At 47.8% G+C, this 22,406-nt stretch overlaps 1 protein-coding gene across 1 annotated transcript in view; it reads left to right on the top strand.

The window, feature by feature from the left end:
- The first annotated feature begins 6,750 nt into the window (after nucleotides 1-6,750).
- Nucleotides 6,751-22,406, top strand: part of BAX (BCL2 associated X, apoptosis regulator) — an 86,457-nt gene continuing 70,801 nt past the window's right edge. Inside the window, exon 1 of the mRNA XM_082274470.1 lies at nucleotides 6,751-6,880. Coding sequence (XP_082130596.1) covers nucleotides 6,766-6,880 — 115 coding nt within the window. The 5' untranslated portion in view covers nucleotides 6,751-6,765. The remainder of the gene's footprint in view (nucleotides 6,881-22,406) is intronic.

Raw genomic sequence — 22,406 nt, forward strand, 5'->3', positions numbered from 1 at the left:
CGAGGTGCGGAGGTGACAGCAGGTCTTCACCAGAGCCTCTGATGGTGAGGATGGATTTTGCAGCGTGCTGAACACCAGGTCGCGGTCCTCAGGGTTGCCCCACCAGGAGGTGAACAAGTCCAGAACCGGAAGCAGATAAGCCGACAAGGATAAGGCAGGAGAGTGGTCACAGGAACAAGCCAAGGTCAGGGGGGCAGCAATCAGACGAAATAGTGGACAGGCTGGGAGGTCGATCAGGAAGTCAACAGGAAACAGCAGGTTCAGGATCAGGAAGTACAGGTAAAGCTGCAGACAAGACAGCAAGGGCACAGTGCTGCTGAGGTGTTTAAATAAGGCAGTCTTTTGCCAATTAGTGCAATTAGTCTGCACTATGTTAACTCTTAAGTGGCAGATTCATGACAGCACTTCAGTGTGCACAGAAGTGTTCCTAACACCTGCTAAGCTGTTGTGTTCAGTGGGACGCCCCCCCCCCCCGCCAGAATACTCCGATCAGTGCTCTCCGCCTTTGACTAAGAGCGCTTATCGGGAGATGGTTGGCTGCTGGTTTTCCAGCATGCTCATCTGACAGAAGCCAGCCTAATGGCCGGCTTATGTCGGACAGGATGCCATACACACGGGTTGAATATTGACTGTTTTTTTTTGAACTGGCAAATGTCTCCCGACATTCGGCCCCTGTGTACGGGGCTTTAGGGCCAGATTAAAGCACGCAAAGGGCCGCAGTTTGGAGACCACTATTCTAGATTGATAAATATCTTGGCTTGTACCCGGCCCACATTCCCCCCCTTCCACGCAAGACTGTGGTAAGTCAGCAAACAGGAGATCCCTTGTGCTGATATTTTCGTTTGTAATTTAGGCTAAATGTAGTCTTCAATATACTGGAAATAATGTGACATATGAAATTTTATTGGTGGGGTTTGAAATCTGTTTAAAAGAGCATAAGTCATCTTAAAGTAATTTCAAAGACGCTTTACAACTTAAACATCTAAGGAAAGATAACTTGGTATTCTATCTGCACCTTTAAAGTAAACCTTATTAAAGCAATGTGTTTTTTTTTTCTTAATACCGATGACTCAAGATTAAATAATGGTATCAAAGCAAATACACAACATTTCATAACAGAAAGAGGAAGTGTAAATGAGTTTGCTGCTTGATGACTGTTTACTGGGTTGTATAGACATTTCCCAAAAGAGATTTCTTGGGCCAAGGCATTACAGGGGAGCTAAACTCTGGAACACTTACTTTCCTAAAACGGCACAACGTCCCTTGCCGGCATCGGCATCTTCTACCCAGCCTCTTCTGGGTTATGGATTGCAAAGTGCAGTCATCATTTCAAACAGGTGCTGTGTCAGAATGTAAATGAGTTGTAGTTCTTTACACCAGGACTTTAGTTCTGCTTTAAGGGCTTGCGCAAATATTACTACCCCCCTCTGAAAAGCGATCCATGTACACATGTACAGCTCTGAAGTATGTACAGCCGAAATGCCTGTCACTGATTTGTACATGTTGCTGGCCACTGTTGTATGCAAACACTTGTGACTTCTGGGTGAAAAATAGGCGGAATTCTGTCTGTGCACAAATATCTGCATTTTTATTACAGTAGTGCCAACAGTTTGCACAACGCATTACATAGTAAACTGAGACAATACAGTCACAATACAATTCAGTATAAGAGGGCTAGGAGAGCCCTGTACTGGGGGAAAGATGGCTAGAGAGCTCTGTACTGGGAGGAGGGTGTTGGGAGGAGAGCTCTTTACTGTGAGGAGAAGGTTGACGGGAAAACTCTGTAATAGGGAAGAGCTTTGTTTGGGAGGGTGGTGGGGTTGTTGGGGGAAGAGCTCTGTACTGGGGGAAGAGGGTTGAGAGGAGAGCCCTGTACTGGGGGAAGAGGGTTGGGGGGAGAACTCTGTAATAGGGAAGAGCTTTGTTTGGGAGGGTGGTGGGGTGGTTGGGGGGAGAGCTCTGTACTGAGCGGAGAGGGTTGGGGGGAAAACTCTGTACTGAGGGAGAACTTTGTTTGGGAGGGGGTGGGGTGGTTGGTTGGAGAACTCTGTACTGGGGGGGGAGAGGGTTGGGGGAAGAGCTTTGTACTGGGGGAAGAGGGTTGAGGGGAGAGCCCTGTACTGGGGGAAGAGGGTTGGGGGGAGAACTCTGTACTGGGGAAGAGGATCGGGAGGAGAGCTCTGTATTGTAAGGATAGGGTTGGGGAAGAACTCTGTACCGGGGGGAGAAGGTTGAGCTCTGTACTGGGGGGGGGGGAGGAGAGTTCTGTATTGTGAGGAGAGGGTTGGGGGAGAGCTCTGTACTGGGGGAAGAGGGTAGGGGGGAGAGCTCTGTACTGGGGGAAGAGGGTTAGGGGGAGAGCTCTGTACTGGGGGAAGAGGGTTAGGGGGAGAGCTCTGTACTGGGGGAAGAGGGTTGGGGGAAAACTCTGTACTGGGGGAGAGGATTGGGAGGAGAGCTCTGTATTGTGAGGAGAGGGTTGGGGGAAGAGTTCTGTACAATGAGGAAAGGGTTGGGGGAGAGCTCTGTACTGGGGGGGGGGGGAGAGCTCTTTACTGGGGGAAGTGGGTTGGGGGAGAACCATGTACTGGGGGGGAGAGGGTTGAGAGGAGAGCTCTGTAATGTGAGGAGAGGGTTGGGAGGAGAGCTCTGTACTGTGAATAGAGGATTGGGAGGAGAGCAATGCACTGTGAGGAGAGGGTGGGGGGGGGGTAAGCTCTGTACTATGAGGAGAGCGTTGGGGGGGGGGGGGGGGAGCTCTATACGGGGGAGCAGGGCCGCTGATAGGCCAGTACAACCGGCCCTGTTGTACCGGGCCCGGAGTCCTCAGCTCAGTAGGGGGGCCCGGTGAAATCTCTAAACAGCGCAAAAAAAAAAAAAAAAAGCCTTACTGCATGCATCTTAGGCTGCGCCTGTGTGTGTGTGTTTTTTTTTCTTTCTATGGCCCCTCTGCGATGTTGTGTGCTGGGGGGAGTCTGGGACTATTTTTTCTATTTCGGGCGCCGGCGCATCATGTCATCAGCCCCGCGCCGCGTTCTACGCTGACGGAGGGCGCCGTCCGGCTCAAGTCCCGGCCGCCTGTCTGCACTTTCACTTTGCCTTGAATGCCTATACCTTCTCTGGCGGAGGGATCTATTATCCTCCGCGGCTCCGCCCACGGCCGGCACTAAGCTCTGCTCTGCTCTCCACTCATCCTGCGACGAGAGACAGAGGCTGCCTGTGCTGTGTGAGACTCGTGATTGTGAGTGACTCAGTGAGTGACAGCCCAACTCAGCTTAGAAGCTACAGCGGTGTAGACTGTAGTAGGCTGTGTAGCAATCAGAGGAGGAGGCAGCTGCTTTTTAAAGTGTGAGTTCAGCAGTCCAGACAGGAGGAGGACGCAAGTGTTTTACAACAGGTGTGTGCTTGGGGGATGGCTTTGGCATGAGGGGGGAGCGGGAGGGCACTGTCTCTAGCTGCAGCGCCAGCACATACATGGCATGGGGGGGGGGGGGCATTGTCTCTGACAGAGACAGTGCCCCCCCCCATGCCATGTATGTGCTGCAGTCAGAGACAGTGCCCTCCCCCCATGCCATGTATGATGCATGGCATGGGGGGCACTGTCTCTGACTGCAGCTCATACATGGCATGGGGTGGGGGCACTGTCTCTGATGCACATACATGACATTTGCATGGGGGGGCACTGTCTCTGCAGCACATATATCATGTATGTGCCGCAGAGACAGTGCCCCCCCCATGCCAATTCCATGTATGATACATGGCATTGGAAGGGGGGGCACTGTTTCTGCGGCGCATACATGGCATTAGCATGGGGGGACTGTCTCTGCAGCATATACATGGCATTGGAAGGGCACAGTCTCTGCAGCACATACATTGCATCGGCATGGATGGCACTGTCTGCTGGCATTCATGCCGATGCAATGTAAGTGCTGCAGAGACCGTGCCATCCATGACGATGCAATGTAAGTGCTGCAGAGACAGTGGCATTCATGCCGATGCAATGTATGTGCTGCAGAGACCGTGCCATCCATGCCAATCCAATGTATGTGCTGCAGAGACCATGCCATCCATGCCGATGCCATGTATGTGCTGCAGAGACAGTGTCATTCATGCCAATGCCATGTAGGTGCTCTACAGCGGATGGCATGGTCTCTGCAGCACATACATTGGATTGGCATGGATGGCACGGTCTCTGCAGCACATACATGGCATCGGCATGAATGCCACTGTCTCTGCAGCACATACATTGCATCGACATGGATGGCACCATCTCTGCAGCACATGCATTATGGCATTGCATCAATGGCATGGATGGCACTGTCTCTGAAGCACAATATGGCATGGATGTTACCATACACACGACAGAGTTATCATAATGCTGATGATCTTAACCAGTTGCTGACTGCCCCGTAGCAGATTTACTGCTACAGGGCCTTCGCGCTGCACAGGATCATATATATATATATATGAGATTCTACATTTCCGGGTATTGGAGCCGATCACAGACATCCCAAGTCTCTCGCGACTTGCGGGAGTCTCCCACCTTTGGCTGGTGGCTCACGGACACCCGCAACTGCCGTGCGATCTCCCAGCTGCCGCAGGAGACTTAGGATGTCTGCCGAAGGAGAGACCGACGGCGATGGAGCCGAACACTGCAGCCGGAGGATGACGTCACCGCTGTGAGCCGACCGACACTCTGGTGGTATGGGATGGCTTTGTCCAAGCATCACACGGCCTTCAGTAGCCGAGTGCGGCCTGTCCCATACCATCGGATTGTCGGTCGGCTCACAGCGGTGACGTCATCCTCCAGCTGCAGTGTTCGGCTCCATCGCCATTGATCTCCCCTCCACCTCTTTGCCTGGACAGAGCCCTTTGTGTGTCTACAAGCGGACCGCTGGAAGTCCCCCATGGTATGTTACACAGTCCACTGGGGTTAGCATTACAAGGAACAGGTTGTCCTTTTTCTCCCAGCACTCCCAGCCTTTTTTAGACAGCTGCAGGATTGGCTCCTATTCGGCTCTATCCACTGACCAGAACACTCGGCTTGTCTTAAAGGGTCAGTGAAGCAGAAAGCACATGACAGTATTATTATTTTAACTGTTTCCCTTGTTCATCTTAATAAACAGTAAGTTGTTTTACTTTATTTGCAATGGCATTAGTATTTTTCATCACAGCCCCAAGCGTCTCCTGGTGAGACTCCCAAGCGACTCTTTTGTGTGCATTTTCCTAGCATCCTCACGGTCCCTAGGTTGATCCTCTCTGGCAGCTATAGGCACATGATTATCACAGCGCTTAGTCTCTTTTTTTTGGTTTTAGATACAGGAAGCAGCAGCTCTGCTCTCTACTGCAGCCGCTGCTTCTTCCAGAGTACCCGCATGACCAGCATTACCCGCAAGCAGTAACCACCAGCATTACCCGCCTGCAGTAACCGACAGCAGTCTTAGAAAAGGTATGTGCATTAGCGTGTGTCAATTGTTACAATATGTTTTTTAATAACTAGTTGTGTTTTGTCATAATATGTCATGTCCTTGTTCATACACGTATGAATAAGGACGACATGACATGTTCTAGCTACCTAAGTCACAGGTACTAGGGGTGCAACTATCCCCCAGCACATAACTGTAAATATCCCAGCATGTGCAGTGTATCTGACTCCTACCACCATCACCACTTCAGATCACTGAAGTGGTCGTGGTGGTTAGAGTGTTCCTTTAATATCTCTCAGAAAAAGTAAACCTCTGTATACTGATTCCATTTCATTTGAAGTAACCCAAAACTGTCTGGAGGAAGGTAAATATCACTTGAAGACAAAACTGCACTTTGTTTAAAGGCGGGGCCTAGGGTGGGGCCGGGGGTGGGGCTGGGATGTGACCAGGGGCGGGGTTGGGGTGGGGCCATGGGTGGGGCTTAAGGGGGCCCCGTCAGCTAGGCTGTACGGGGCCCCATGATTTCTATCAGCGGCCCTGCGGGGGAGGGGAGCTCTGCACTGGGGGAGAACTCTGTACTGTGAGGAGAGTATTGGGAGGAGAGTTCTGTATGGAAGAGAGGGTTAGGGGGGAATTCTGTACTGTGAGGAGAGCACTGGGGAAGAGCTCTGTACTGTGAGGAGAGCTCTGTACTGGGGGAGAGCTCTGTACTGTGAGGAGAAGGTTGGGGGAGAGCTCTGTACTGAGGGAGGAGGTTGGGGGAGAGCTCTGTACTGTGAGGAGAAGGTTGGGGGAGAGCTCTGTACTGAGGGAGGAGGTTGGGGGAGAGCTCTGTACTGGGAGGAGATAATTTTTGGTTGCACATTAGCCTGTGCCAGCCCTCCTGAGCCCTGTACATTACACATGCCTCAACATGGCATCCTGTGCATGCTGAAGCTCTGAACCCTGACTACACCCACCATGTTGCACATATCACTCTCCCCTCATCCTGGGAAGGTGGTCTTTTCAGGGTGAGGGTGTCAGCACCTACAGCTATATTTTGAAAGAAAACAAGGCCTGGCCCTGACTTCATTCTCTGTATACTGCCCCATATCAGTGATGTACCCCATGGGAATGCATGTATCACACAGTCTGCAATCTCTATAATCAACACACGAAGTACAGAGCGGGAAAAGCCACTCAGTCCCCCTGACGTAGCACGTTGCCCTTTTTTCCAGTAACCAACATGGCGGACGCAGAGTCTCGCTTGTTCCGGTCACCTGAGGGGGCGCGGCCTTCGCTGCAGTGAGGAGTGTATGGTGTCTTAGCGGCGGTGTCAGTGTGTGTGTGCGCGCTTGGGATGGCGGACAAGGCGGCCAGCGGGGACGATCCCGGGCGCGGGAACAGCGGAGGGGCGGAAGGTGGCGGTAATGCCGGTGGAGCCTCCGGTGACAATGGAAAGAGCAGCGGGACAGGTGAGAGGCTGGGGAGGGGCGTGCTGCTATTGAAGTGTATGGTATTTGGGGAGAAGATAGGAAGGCCTGTGTGTGTGTGAGGGGACTGCGGGCCGAACTACAAGTCCCAGCATGTGACTCAGAGCCCGGCCTGTGTACGCGGCATAGAGGACCCTCACCTGGCTCTTCATTGTCTCCTGTATGGGAGGGGCGGGCTCAGAGGGACCACCACTTCCCAGGTTCGAATCTCACCTCTGACCACAGCACCTCAATTGTGTCCCTGAACCTTCCGGGGGGTCACTGGAGGAGGAGGAGAAAACCTCATTTAGTTGTGGATACCGGGGAGAGGAATTAGAACCCCTGTCAGGTTTTTATTGTTACATGTTAGGGAGATTCTTCCTCTCTATTTGTCCTGTTTATTATTATTATTATTATTATCACCAAAAGTGAAAGAAAATCCCAAATTTTGGGTTGTCACCAGTACAGGAAATGAGTTGAAATCTTCCATTGGGGACACTAGTTCTGGTGACTCCCTCACTTTGCAGGGATTTTCTCCCCCTTCCAGTGTTGTCTATGGGACAGGAAGTAACTGGAAATATCTGCTATGGGACAGGAAGTAACTGGAAATATCCGCTATGGGACAGGAAGTAACTGGAAATATCTGCTATGGGACAGGAAGTAACTGGAAATATCCGTTATGGGACAGGAAGTAACTGGAAATATCCGTTATGGGACAGGAAGTAACTGGAAATATCCTCTATGGGACAGGAAGTAACTGGAAATATCCTCTATGGGACAGGAAGTAACTGGAAATATCCGCTATGGGACACAGAGGGCCAAAACAACGACAGGAGTTATAACTCTTACTTTATCCAGGGTTTTAAAAAAAAAAAAAAACTCTTTAGGGCTCTTTCACACGGTCCGCATTCCGTTGTGGACCCTGCTCTGCTCAGCGGGGATCGATCCGCCGATCCCCACTGAGGCAGCGGGTGACGGCTCCGTCACTGCACTGTGTGTGGAGAGGGAGGTGTCAGAGCCCTACTGCTCTCTATGGGGAATCGGATGAGAGCGGACTGCCTGTCCTCTCTCTCATCCGATCCGATCCCCAGGACGGATGGAACATAGGGTTTCCATCCATCTGGATTTCACGGACAGGATCGGATGCGGGTATCACCGCTGACATCTGCTGCCCCGTAGGGCTGAATGGGGCATCCGATCCGCCTAAAAAACTGACAGGCGGATTTGATCGGACCGCCTGTGTGAAAGAGCCCTTACACTTGTAATAAACCCAAAAATGTGTATATAGCAGCTTAGCAATCATTAGTTGTGGTTACATCAGTTTTCTTTTTTTTTAAGCTTTTTTTCCCCCCGCTCTGTTTTCCCCTGCTGATCTGCCAATAACCTCCTTCTGTATTCGGCCGGCTTCAAACCAATGTGATTTCAGCCACCTGGAATCGCACAACAATTGAAATCCCGTTATTGGCCATGGTGCAGATTTCACATCATGGGACATTTTTGGAAAAGGTACACGGGCTGCTTTGGTGCAGTTTGCAGCGTGGTTTTGGCCCTATAGGTTTCAGTGGAAACACACCTATAATACATGTACTGTACCTGTGGTTTTGTCAGTTTTGTGTAGAAGACCTCTCATGCACGCTGGATGTTTTTACACCTACGGTTTTTTGCTTCAAACTTTTTTTTTTTTTTCTGCAGCCAGTAAACTCCCCAGCGTGTTATCCTATGGGCTCTTTCACACAGGCGAACCGTTCAGATCCGCCTGTCGTTTTTTTTTTTTTTTTTTTGGCGGATCTGAACGGTCCCCCCATGCATCCCTATGGGGCATCGGATGTCAGCGGAGACATGTCCGCTGACATCCGATCCATGAAATCTGGAGGAATGGAAACCCTATTTTCCATCCGTCCAGCAGATGGGATCGGATGAGAACGGACCGGCGGTCCGTTCCCATCCGATTCCCCCCATAGAGATGTATGGGGAACTGACAGCTGTGTCCCCGCACTGAGCAGTGCGGAGACACAGCTGTCATCCTTCTGCTCAGTGGGGGATCGGCATGTCGATCCCCCCGCTGAGATAAACAGAGTCCGTTTGACAGACACATAGTGTGAAAGAGCCCTCAGTGTCCATTCACACATACAAGCTGTAATCAGCGTTTCTGGCTGGAAATAACCCCCAGAACTAGTGGGTTATAAGAGTTTTTCCAGCTTTACAAAACGCTCTAAGGCCCCTTTTTACACAATCCGGTCCGTCGGTGGAGTCCGTTTATCTCAGCGGGGGGGTCGATCCACCGATCCCCTCTGAGCAGGCGGGTGGCAGCTGTGTCTCCGTGCTGTGTGCGGAGACACAGCTGTCCAAGTCTCACTGTTCTCTATGGGGGAATCGGATGGGAACAGACCGACTGTCCATCAATGTTCCCTCTAATTTTTTACTGTGCTGAGCAAATAAAAACATTTCTGAGCGCAGTGCTCCCCAACCTTTTTATCGCCGCGGACCGGTCAACGTTTGATAAATTTTCTGTGGCCCGCTGGGGGGGCGTCAATGCAGAGTGCCCACAGCATTGCCCCCAATCAATGCAGAGTGCCCACAGCATTGCCCCCAATCAATGCAGAGTGCCCACAGCATTGCCCCCAATCAATGCAGAGTGCCCACAGCATTGCCCCCCCGCGAGACCAGTGCACTTGCCTAACGGCAGCTTCTCTTCAGTCCCGACTCCCTGCGTCTCCTCCTGTCATCCTCCCGTCCGTGCACTTACCTCACGGTCACAGCAGCTTCAGTTTAGTCCCCGGCTTCCCGCATCTCCTCAGTCCTCCCGGCGCCTCCGCCTCGGCCAATGGCATGGGGTTGGCCTTTCAGACAATCAGGGAGCGGGAGGACCCGCTCCCTGATTGGCCAGGAGGAGTATCCGTGTGACAATAGCGAATTTTCATTCGTTATTGTCACACAATGGGCGTGCTCTCGGGGCGCACGCTCTGCTCCCCGGCCGCCTCGTCTGCATCTGTGCTTGCGCGGGACCTTCAATGACACTGCGTGTCCGTGCATGCGCGCACCTTTAATGGAGCATTGCTGTCCATTCTCATCCGATCCACTGGATGGAGAATAGGGTTTCCACCCGTCCAGATTTGACGGATCGGATGTCAGCGGACATGTCTCCGCTGACATTCGATGCCCCATAAAGATGCATGAGGTATCCATTCAGATCCGCCTGATAAACGGACAGGGGGATCTGAATGGTCCGTCTGTGTGAAAGGGGCCTTAGTCTGATAAAAGCTGAAAAACGTGGCTATTCGGCTTTTGTCAGTGTTTTTTAAGCCATACGCTTTTGTGAGTCTAAATGATTCAAGAAAAATTGTGCCTCCTGTGTTAGTAAATTTGTGATAATGCAGCTGCCATCAATTTTGGAATAAACCCAAAATAAGAAAATACATGAAATATGAGGCGCTACTACAGGCGGTTCCCAGGTTACAAACAACATAGGGACTGTAGGTTTGTTCATAAGCAGAGTTTGTAAGTCGGAACAGGTAAATTTTTTAAGTGTGACTCCAGCCAACATAATTTGCCGAGCAGGCGGATGACAGCTCTGTCTCTGCTCCGTGTGCGGAGATGGAACTGTCAGATCCTTGATGTCCTCTATGGGGAGATCAGATGAGAACAGACCGCCTGTCCATTCTCATCCCATCCTCCAGAAGGAGGGAAAATAAGGTTTCCATTCGTCTGGACTTCACGGATCGGAGAGCAGCGGGTGTCAGCGGACATGTCTCCGCTGACATCCGCTGCCCCATAGGGATGCATGGAGCATCCGATCAAGTTCCTCTGAAAAACTGACAGGCGGGTTGGATCAGATCTCCCGTGTGAAAGGGGCCTAACTCACTTTTATAAAAAAAAAAATCAATGCACATTTTTTTGCAGGTAAACAAATTGCATTTTTTGTTTAGTTTTGCTAGGGAACTGTAAAGCATTGCACTCATAATCAGCAGATCATGGGGTCTCCAAACGTTCTGGGGGGGGGGGGGGGGGTTGCTGGTGCATTTGTATCATGAATATGGGTGTAACATATTACAAAAGGTGAACTTCTCTTTTTAAGTGGAACTAAAATCTCCATATTTCCCTGTCCAGCCCCAGCATCTTCTTATAAGTGCACGGCTTTGGGCCCTTTTTGCCTGGTGGGAGATGGCTGGAAGGAGGCCATCATCCTGGCACTGAAATTAGGGCTGTGCATGCCAGCTCAGTTTACAGTGCTGTAGGAGATGGTGAGCAGGCAGGTACAGGGCAGGATTAGCGTAGGAGCTTTTGGAGCTGCCCTTAACAATAACATAATGAAGGCCCAGCCAACTTTTGTAAAAGCTGGGCACTTTTCGCCTGTCTGGAAATGTCTGTGACAGGAGAAGAGTTCCCATTAAAAACATGGCTCTGCTCTATTGGCTGACCAGGTGTGGTTCCCGTAGCTGAGTGCTGCTGCTACTGTCTGGCAGTGTGTGCTCGGTGGGGGGGGGGGGGGGGGGGGGAGATGTGTCCAGTGGTGAAAGTGTGCCTGTATGTGACCCTACGACGTGACCTCATCATGGACCATGACTCGTGGGTGCAAGTTGGGAGCTGAATAAAAGCCCCGTCCCTCGATATGCCTTTCTCGCCGACCACCATATCACAGGAGCTGCCCCTGAATTTTTGATGTACTGGAGTCAGGTGGATGTCAGACAGACTCAATCTAATGCTGGGGTTTTGCAGTTCAGTCTCTGTGTGGGGCAATGTGGAGCAGTCTCTGTAGCATGAATGTGTTATTAAACACTGGACTTATCCTGGTGCCACTAATGGGCCATACACACTATAAGATTTTCTGAACTTTTTCCTTTAGAATTGCCAAAACCATATAATATGAGGTCAAACCTAAACACTTTCAATTTGTATGCAATCTGGCAGGCCCTTGCACTACATAGAAAAGGTAAATCTGAAGGAAATCTAACAACAAAAGTTGGATAGTGTGTATCCAGCTTACGGCTGGCCATACATTATACAATTTTCTTGAAATTTACCTTCAACTATGTAGTACAAAGGCCTGCCTAATTGGATACAAGTGAAAGTGTTGTTTAGCTTTGACCTCATATTATGTGATTTGTGGTAAATCTAACAGAGAATTGAACATGTATGGCCAGCCTAATGAAGCACAAAGGAGTTAATTAACTGCCACTGTTTACTAATGCATCAGTGACCAGTGGCATTACATTAACCATAGTGGAGTGTTTAGCACATTTGAGATTCCCAACAGATCCAGCGCTGTCCAGCTGAGAACCTCTTCTCTTCTGGCTGTGCTCGGTCCCATGCCACCATGTTTTGCTGTGATGTCATCAGTACGCTGCCAGCTGTTCAAAATTCAGCCAATAATGCACTGATAGGCCCAAACCTCCTCCTTTGCTGAATGAATGGCTATGCCTCCAGGGATATGCACAGTACACGTCATTCGCCTTTTCCTTAAAAAAAAAAAAAACAAAAAAAAAAAAACGAACTAGCTAGTAATTAAAATGTTTAATTTGTTTTAACAATTTTTTTTTTTTTTTTTTTTTACAGTTTTGTCTTATTTGCTTTCATAAAAAGGCCCACCAAAATCCTCAACACCAGGCCCACCCAGCCCTGGGCAGGTAGGAGTATTTTTTTTTGCAGAAGAGACAGTGCATGTTTCTTCTGCAACCAAAGCCTGCCTGCTCACTGTTTTTTTTTTTTTTTTTTTTTTTATAGCAAGATTTTAGTTCTGCTTTAAAAAAACACTACAGAACATAAAGTGGAAGTAAAGTCCACCTTAAAACTGCTGCTTACTTGGAAGCAGATTTTACATTCTCCTTGTAGATGTGCACAAACTCCTCTAAAGTTTCACCGGTCCTGATTTTGTTTTTCTTGTTTAGGGTGACCTCACTTGCGTATTCCCAATTACTAACATGTTCACAACGTTCTGGCAATGCCATAAAGTGAAGCGTGCCCTGCCAGGATGATGTAACCATGTATCTCCGACGCAGAGGCTTGCTCTGTTTACTTCCTTAAAACGCTATGTAACTATGCCATTTCAGTACATCACTTTATTCGTTACTGATATAGTTCTGTCAATTTACTCAGCTCTTTTACATATACTGTAATACATTTACATCAGTCCCTGCCCCCAAGGAGCTTACACTCTTAAGGAACCTAACTGACATTTATACACATACTAGGGCCAATTTCGACTGGTGCAAATTAACCTACCAGCATGTCTTTGGAGTGTGGGAGGAAATCGGAGTATCCAGAGGAAACCTACGGAGATGCAGTGAGAGCATGCACACTCCAGGCAGGTTGTGCCGTGGTTGGGATTCACACCGATGACCCTAGTGCTGCCAGGTGGAAGTGCTTTGTAGGGCCCGGTTTATGACTTTGTGTGGGTAGGTATTCTGTGATTCTGCATGTCACACACAGGGCAGCCCGTTCACTTTATTTGGCTGCTCTGTGTGCGTTTGTCACCCAAAAGAAGCTTCTGCTCCTTTTTGGGAGACAAGCCTTATGTGATATTTAATGAAGTGTTCTCCTATGACTGTAGCGTGACAGTCAGGGCAGGCTCTCTACCGGCAGGACACAATAGCGCTGCGAGACGGTTTTCCCCATCAACCGGTGGTGAAAGGAACAAAATTGCGAAAATGTATGGCCTACCTTTGTTTTCGGGTTTTACCATCACTTCCTGTGCTTGTGATGCCCTTCACAAGAATTTAAATGGGGAGGGGTAAAGTGGTCTTCAGGCAAGGAAGACATTAACAAAATAAAAATTGTAAAAAGTTCCCTTCCCCCCTTTTGACGAAATATGCATTTTTGTGTGTTATTCCGTGTCCCAGGTTGGAGAGATTTATCCTCTTCTGTACATATGCTCAGGAGTGGACAAATTCATATGGAAATCAGGAGCCAGTCTGTCCAATGCAGGAGCCAGAAGGATTTTTTCTAGGAGTCAGCTCCACTGACTACACCTGGAGAAAACCTCAAAAGTTCGATGCCATCAGAAATTTTAAGGATCATGGTTACCTGTCTCCTGGGACTTGTATGCTCACGTGATGCACTGTCTCCGGCACGTGGCTCTCGGCATGCCTAGAAAACAGCCGGGCTCTGTGCTGCATAGTGTATACACTTTGCAGAGTACGCAGAAATCAGTCACAAGGACCTGTAGACTTTTTTTTTTTGTACAACTTTATAATAAGTTAAAGCAATTTTCTTTTTGGGGATAAAGGTTTTACATAAATGCTGATTACAGTAAGCACCCCTTCCGGTGTTAAATGGTTTGTCTCATTCCTGTAAACTGGTTCATCTGGAAGAGAGCTTGTTCCTGGGGGAAACAGACTTACTGGCTTGATAACCATAGGAAAATAGAAGGAAGAAAACCTAGGAAAATAAATTAGTACAGTAATCACATCTAAGAATTGGTAAGCTGCAGTGTAATGTTTGCTTTTGGGTTCAACACCGCTTTAAAGAAGAATTCCAAGAAAACCTAGGAATTTTTTTTTACAAAGATACATTAAGCTTGGACGTATGTACCCTACCTGGCTGATGCTCTGGGAAGCTGGAAATCACTGTAGTAGACTTTGCTAATCTAGTGATTGTCACTCGCTTCTGGATCCTGTGCTGAGTGGCTGCCCTGCTGCATTCAACACTGAAAGCATTTTCTGAATGAATGTGAAAACGTTCTCTGATTGGACAAGGTGGAGAAGTAGGGTGGTGACATTGCACTCTCCACCTTGTCCACTCAGAGACCAGTTTGCATTCTCTAAATGATGCCCTTGCCAAGCAGCTGACCACCTGCGTTCAGAATACAGCAGGGCTGCCGCTCTGCACTGGATACAAAAGCCAGTGGATATCACTAGACTAGTGATGTCTACTACAGTGATTTCCAGGAGCTTCAGCCAGGTATGATGTGTGTGTATATATAGTTACTTTGGTCCCAGCTGGACCAATATAACTATATATAAAACACCCACATCTGGAATTTTTTAAAAGGCAATGTTATTATAAATTGCATTGCATGTGCTAATCGTGTTTACGTTCTAATAAGAATGTCAGACCTGATTTTTTAGTTGCCTTTGAGACCTTGTGCTCAGTAGCTAAAAAAAAAGTGTTCTAGTATTTGATGTAAAATATTGATGGCTGTGGATGGTTATTGGAGGTTGGTGAAATGCTGGGGCTTATCACAGGTTGAGCATGCATACTGCTACTTTGAGCTTGATTTGTGCATTTTGAGACATTATTTCTCTACTGTCTCAGCTTGTAGTTGTCTAAGGCCAGCCATAGACCAAGTCACAGGGTTCGTACGGTCGTGGAATTTTAAAATTGCAATTTCAAGGCCTGGAAAAGTTTTTTTGTAAAAGTCATGGAAATTTGTTTGACAATTACTGGATATTCAAATGTGCAGAAAAGAGAAAGTCGCCACTCAGTGTAGCAGATGTAAATAATTTTATTGACTCATAATAAAAACTTACATGGAGGTAAGCGTCTATCTTCATAGCTCGGCGTCCTTCCGGGTCTGCGGTGTTTCCGTTCCTAAGGCTGGCCGGGAGATGACACTAGGGGAGACCCAATCAGGGGACTTAGGCCTCGTACACACGCAACGATTATCGGCCGAACGATCGGCCGTCTTTTGTCCAGTGTTGTTTTGTTGGTTGGAATGTGCTCTAGACTGCACACGAATTTTCTCGGCCAACAAAAATCAACTTCAGAAGTGATGTCATGTGCTGGTTTACTTTCCGTGTGTTTTTTCTTCTCTGAGCATGCCCAGTCTTGCTCATCAGATTTTTGTCTGCCGAAATCTGTACTGACTGACGAACAATCGGCCGTTGTGTTGACGGCCAACAAAAATTTTATACCCTGCACACCAGATTTTTTTCGGCCGAAAAGTCGTAGTCAGTTGTCGAAAGCATCATACTAACAAGCCGAAAATCGGCCGATCGGACGTTGGCCGAAAATTCACGGCCGACTATCGATGCGTGTGTACGGGGCATAAGTCAGATCGAGGCAGCGGTGAAGCGCACACCTCGGTTTCGGAGCATGCGTGAACCGCTCCCCTGATTGGTTCTCCCCTGTTGCTTCTGCCTAACAAAGAGCTGCCCTCGATGTAAGAGACACATTTGTGCATCTGTGCCATCCATACCAGTCCGGCTGCACCTTATCCATCATGACTGTACACTACGAAGCTTGTCATTAGGGCTGAAACAACTAATCAATTAATCGACAACTAATCGATTATGAAATCGATATATCGCGGTATCGCATATCTACAGTGTTAATATTGCCATCATTTTTAAAATAACGTATATTTTTGTCTGCCGGGCTACCCCGCGTCTCCCCGCTGTGTCGGACTCTCAGCTCAGCTCTCCTACTAGCACGGAGCCGCTACTTCCTGTATAGGTCTGGCTCACAGGCGGAGTGATATCAGATGCACTCCGCCTGTGACAGGAAGCAGCTGCTTTGCTCTATGCTGCATGCTTCCCGGGCTCAGACACAGTGCCACTGCCTACTACAAGCAAATCTCTGAAAGTACCTACCTACCCACTATATACTGTCACTGTGTGTCTATTATTTTATATATATATATATATATATATATATAAAATTTAAATTATGCACAGGCATAGCAGCCCACATTACATTATTATATAGTCATCAAGCAGTGTCTGGCCTACCTGATGACTGGTCCTGGCGCTCGGCTCCGGTCCAATGGCCTGGTCATTAAGGGGGCAAATCCTTGCAGTCCAGAAGTGGTTAAACCTGCAGGAGGACCAGTGTTTTTATTTATAAATTACTTTACTATTGCTTTAGGCCTTGTTCACATGTATGCGGGTTGGTGGCCCACATTTGCACAGGCATAGCAGCCCATTGATTCGAATGGGCTTGGGCTGCTATGCCTGCTTTTTCGGCTGAAAAAAAGGTGCATGCAGAATTTAAAAAAATGCAGTGGCCATGAAATCCATCCTGCTTTTGCACCATGCGATTTACCTGCAGTTCCTGCAAACGCAAACTGTGTTTTTAAATGCTGGGCCTACGTATATAAAAACGCAGAAAGCTTGCCAGAGCAGGAACTGCAGGTAAGTCGCATGGTGCAAAGGCAGGATGGATTTCAAGGCCACTGCATTTTTTTTCAAATGCTGCATGCACCTTTTTTCTGCAGAAAACGAGGGTATAGCAGCCCATTCAAATCAGTGGGCTGCCTGTGCAAATGTGGGCCGCTAACCCGCATACATGTGAACTAGGCCTAAAGTAATTTATAAATAAAAACACTGGCCTTCCTGCAGGTTTAACCACTTCTGGACCGCAAGGATTTGCCCCCTTAATGGCCAGGACAGGTCATCACCAGGTAGGCCAGACACTGCTTGATGGCTTATTTTAGGCCTGGTTCACAGTCTGTATTGACGATATATTAACCACTTCCCGCCTGCCCTATAACAGATTGACGGCGGGAATGTGGTTGTATTATCCTGACCGGACGTCATATGGCGGCGGCAGGGGGGGGCGCGCAGAGCGGCGATCGTGATGCGAGGTGTCAGCCTGACACCCTGCATCTCCGATCTCGGTAAAGAGCCTCTGACGTAGGCTCTTTACCATGTGATCAGCCGTGTCCAATCACGGCTGGTCACATAGTAAACAGGAACAGCCGTTGATCGGCTTTCCTTAGTTCGTGTCTGACAGGCACGAGTAAAGGAGCGCCGATCGGTGGCTCCCCTGACGGGGGGGGGGGGGGGGTCGGCACTGGTAATCAGATCATTGATTACCAGTGCAGACCCTCGGGGGGGGGGGGGGATGCCCACCCATGACCCCAGGGATGCCCACCTATGACCCCAGGGATGCCCACCTATGACCCCAGGGATGCCCACTATGCCCACCAGGGAGGGCAATCAGGGCTCAGGGAGCCCCCCATTGCCCTCCCTATCAGTGCTGCCCACAAGCGCCCATCATTGCCAGATTTCAGTGTCGCCCACCAGTGCCCATTATTGCCCACCAGTGCCGCCTGTCAGTGCCCATCAATGCCGCCTAGCAGTGCCGCCTATCAGTGCCCACCAATGCTGCCTATCAGTGCCTCCTCATCAGTGCCTATCAGTGCAGGGAAAAACTTATTTATTTACAAAATTGTATAACATAAACAAAACTTTTTTTTTTTTTTTTTTCAAACTTTTTGGTATTTTTTTATTTGTTTAGCAAAAAGGAAAAAACCCAGAGGTGATCAAATACCACCAAAAGAAAGCTCTATTCGTGGGGGGAAAATTACATAAATTTGGTTTAGGTACAGTGTTGCATGACCGCGCAATTATTCAAAATGCAACAGCGCTAAAAGGGGAAAATTGGCCTGGGCAGGAAGGGAGGAAAGTGCCCTGTATTGAAGTGGTTAATGTGCAAAAGAGAACCAAAGTCCTTAAATTCAGCAATGAAATTTAAGTGAGGTAGAAATGTATTAATTTCATTTAATAATTGAATACCGTGATAATACCGTATACCGTGGCATAACCTTAATCAATTGATCGCAGCATGGAAATCTGATACCGTCACATAACTAGTTGCATGATACTAGTATAGATATCAACAATGTGTGCTAAACATATGATTTTTTTTTTTCTTTTTTTTTTTTGTACGATCCTGGAAATGCTTTCTGGTTGCATAGTTTGCGTATCAGTGCAAAACAAAAACAATGGCAGCCAGGCTTTTTCCTGGGTTGTTTTCGGGTTTCTGATCATGCGTGGTGTTTGGTCTATCGATTTTTAGCAAACGCAATTGCTTTTGATTAATCAATTGATTGTCATTTTTGTTTGTCCTTTTTGTATTTGGACGAAATGTCGTAATCGGCTGTCGAAAGCTGTGTCCTAACGATCAGATTATCATGCGATTATTTGAAAGCGATTTTTTTCGTAAGATTATCTGATCGTGTGTACAAGGCATTAGTTCCATCGGAAGCCTATGACATGGTGACAATGCAAGATGGCCATTAGGAGACAAGAACTTTGTCCTCACCTTATAAGTGCCCAAATATCTTCCTCATAGGATCAGCAGATGTTGTTTTAATGAAACCTGCAAATATAGTTGACATTTTGAAGTTGCATTAAGAGAATTTTTTTTTTTTTTTTTTTAAAAACATTTATACTCGCTTTGGTGCGAGGATCTGATGCTGCAGCTGTCCCCTGCTGCCCTGCAGTAAAAACTGAGCGATCAAACCCTGCCGAGTTCTCAACCCCCCCCCCCCCTCCCCTCTGAGCAAAGAGCTGTGATTTATCAGCTTTCTGCTCTCCCCTCTGGCGCTCACTGTAGAGCGTGGGCTGTAGAGTATGCGAGAGGGGCTGCTTCAGGCTCTTAGTGGATCACTGAGAGGCTGAGCCAGGTGCTAGTCCTAACATCGGGGTGGATCCCGACCATATGGTGGGGATCTTTTCTGAGCCTGGACCGGGCTGAGTGATGCAAGCCAACAGTGTGCTTTAAACAATACATAAAGGTGCACTCAGCTGCAAATATGTGAAATCAAGAAACTGCTGCAATCAAACACGCCTTGAATGGGAGGAAAAAGACGTGAAGAAAAATAGGATGCGCTGTTTTTGCCCAGAGATATTATCCTAAAAGTGATTAGGTAACAGAAAAATCAAACAATATAGTGCATGCTCAAATGGCAAAGTGTCAATAGAGAAGTGAAACTTGTTGCCTAGAACGGTGTAGTTATACATCCAGGACAATGAATTTGAGTGATATGGAATAAAATCTTGCACCAGTTTATTGTCCTTGATGTAAGTGCAATTTTTGTTGAATAAATCGGCTTTATACGCCTAAATGCACTACAAGCGTTTACCATTATCTTTTATAACCATATGATGTGATTAATGAGATTAAGTAGCACCATAAGCCTGGAAACATTCCCAGGAGCTTAGCTGACCACTTGTCTTCAGAGGCGCTTCCGTTCACACACGATCGTTTGGTGGGATCATTTGACTTGATAAGCAGCCAGTTTTGACACATAGAGCACAGCGGTGGCACACTTTCCATTTTGGATTATTTCAGCTGCACTACAGTTTGTTGTATTTGCATGTGGGAAAGTTGGAGCATCATCTTTTCACTAAACACTGATTTGTGGAGCACTGGACTATTTACAAACTTTTTGCATCATTTATTATGCATCATTGACGGACACGGCTCCCCCCACCCTCTCTCCTCCCCCCACCCTCTCCTCCCCCCACCCTCTCCTCCCCCCACCCTCTCTCCTCCCCCCACCCTCTCTCCTCCCCCCCACCCTCTCTCCTCCCCCCCCCCCTCTCTCCTCCCCCCCCCCCTCTCTCCTCCCCCCCCTCTCTCCTCCCCCCCCTCTCTCCTCCCCCCCCCCCTCTCTCCTCCCCCCCCCCCCTCTCTCCTCCCCCCCCCCCTCTCTCCTCCCCCCACCCTCTCTCCTCCCCCTCTCCTCCTCCTCCCCCCCCCTCTCTCCTCCTCCTCCCCCCCCCTCTCTCCTCCTCCCCCCCCCCCCTCTCTCCTCCTCCCCCCCCCCCTCTCTCCTCCTCCCCCCCCCTCTCTCCTCCTCCCCCCCCCTCTCTCCTCCCCCCCCCACCCTTTGAGGGTATATTGTTTTTTTCAGGTGAGCTCCAGTTTTGGTTGAGCTCCTGTTGGCTGGTTGGCTACTGTTTAGCCTTGGGAATTTTTTTGCTGTTCCCACCCCTCATATTTTAACACTGCTTTGGGACATCCCAATGGTTATGAAGATCAGGAGCTGTCTCTGTCAATGAACGAAAGAGAAAATGTTATTCTTGACTTACCGTAAAACCCATTTCTCTGATGTTCATTGACAAACACAGCTCCTGCCCCTGTGTGGAGTTGTAATTCTTCTGACACTGCTTATAACAAAATGGAGTACCTATAGCAGGGAGAGGGGGTATACACCTGGGCCTGCCCATAGGCGTAGCCAGATTATTTTCCTGCCGAGTGTCCTACTCCTGTAGGGGGCAGCATAACCCAATGGTTATGAAGATCAGGAGCTGTGTCCGTCAATGTGCATCAGAGAAATGTTTTTTCCGGTAAGTCTAAAACCCAATTTTTTTATGTAATTCACTTGATACACCGTTCTAGGCAACAAGAGTTTCACTTATCTAGTGACACTTTGCCATTTGAACATTCGCTAATATTTGGTTTTGTGTATTGCACTTTGTTTATTGCATCTGTTATCAAATCACTTTTAATATATCAGTCAAAAACCACGCGTCGTTTTTAACAGCATGCTTTAGCCTATTATGGACTGAAAACAGGTCACAGGAATGTTGAACGAACTGCAGTCCTGTGATCCATAAGAGAAATGTGGCCATACTTCTCCATTTGTGACAAGTGATTGGGTTTACATCTTTTTGTATTAGCGCAGGGAACGTGTTTGAGTTCTGCAAAATGCCAAAAAAAGGATACTGTGGCCCTAATGCATGTAGAGTATCCCGCTTCCTTGAACAAACATTGAATGTGCATGGAGCATCAAACAGGTCAAAAACATTTTTTTTTTTTTCTGTGCTAAGTAATATTTGCATAGAGAAAGAGAAACTCCAGCAGCTGCCATTGCCAGTGACTGTTATTTACAAACCAAACCACGTGATCAATGTCATAGCTGACCTATTGATCACATGATTGGGAAACGCACTGATCACTTTCTAATTGCTATTCTGCCTAGGCAGCCCTTATCGGTTTGGACATGGAATGAGCACTGTGCATAATTATGTGCTGCTTATTTGAAAATGGAAAGTCAATTATTTTGTTGCTTCCATTTTTACGGTGCAATGTGTAAGGACCATTTCATTCTACAGTACAGCACTTTTTAGTGTGTGCTTTTATACAGCCTATTCATTGTCTGGTACCATCGGAAAGCTAAAGGCTAGCCACACGTGGCTTGAAATTTTGTAAAATTCATCCTGAATGGGCTGAGAGCTGAGCCATGTCTGGCCCTGTCAACATTACCCAGCTTGGTCCAAATTAACTATTCTTCGCTAAAAGCTGGGAATCAGCTTTAACCTTTTTAGCCCCGGAATATTTTGCTGCTCAATGACCAGGCCACTTTTTTCAACTTGGCACTGCGTGACTTTAACTGACAATTGCGTGGTCATGCAATGCTGTACCCAAACAAAATTTACGTCCCCCCACACACACAAACAGAGCTTTCTTTTGGTGGTATTTGATCACCTCTGCGCTTTTTATTTTTTGCGATATTAATAAAAAAAAAAGCGAACATTTTGTGAAAAATTGACATTTTCTACTTGACTGTTAAAAAATATCCAATATATTAAATTTTTGTCATATATTCAGGCCAAAATGTATTTAGCTACATGTCTTTGACAAAAAAAATTCTCAATGGAGTGTATTTTTATCCACTTAAGACCAGAAGATTTTACCCCCTTCCTGACCAGGCCATACTTTGTGATTCGGCACTGCGTTATTTTAACAGACAATTGCGCATTCGTGCAGCGCTGTACCCAAACAAAATGTACGTCCTTTTTTTTTCCCCCACAAATAGCTTTCTTTTGGGGGTATTTGATTACCTGTGCAATGTTTTTTT

Source organism: Pelophylax lessonae (assembly GCF_965119305.1).
Source record: "Pelophylax lessonae genome assembly, chromosome: 12".
Classification (NCBI taxonomy): Eukaryota; Metazoa; Chordata; class Amphibia; order Anura; family Ranidae; genus Pelophylax; species Pelophylax lessonae.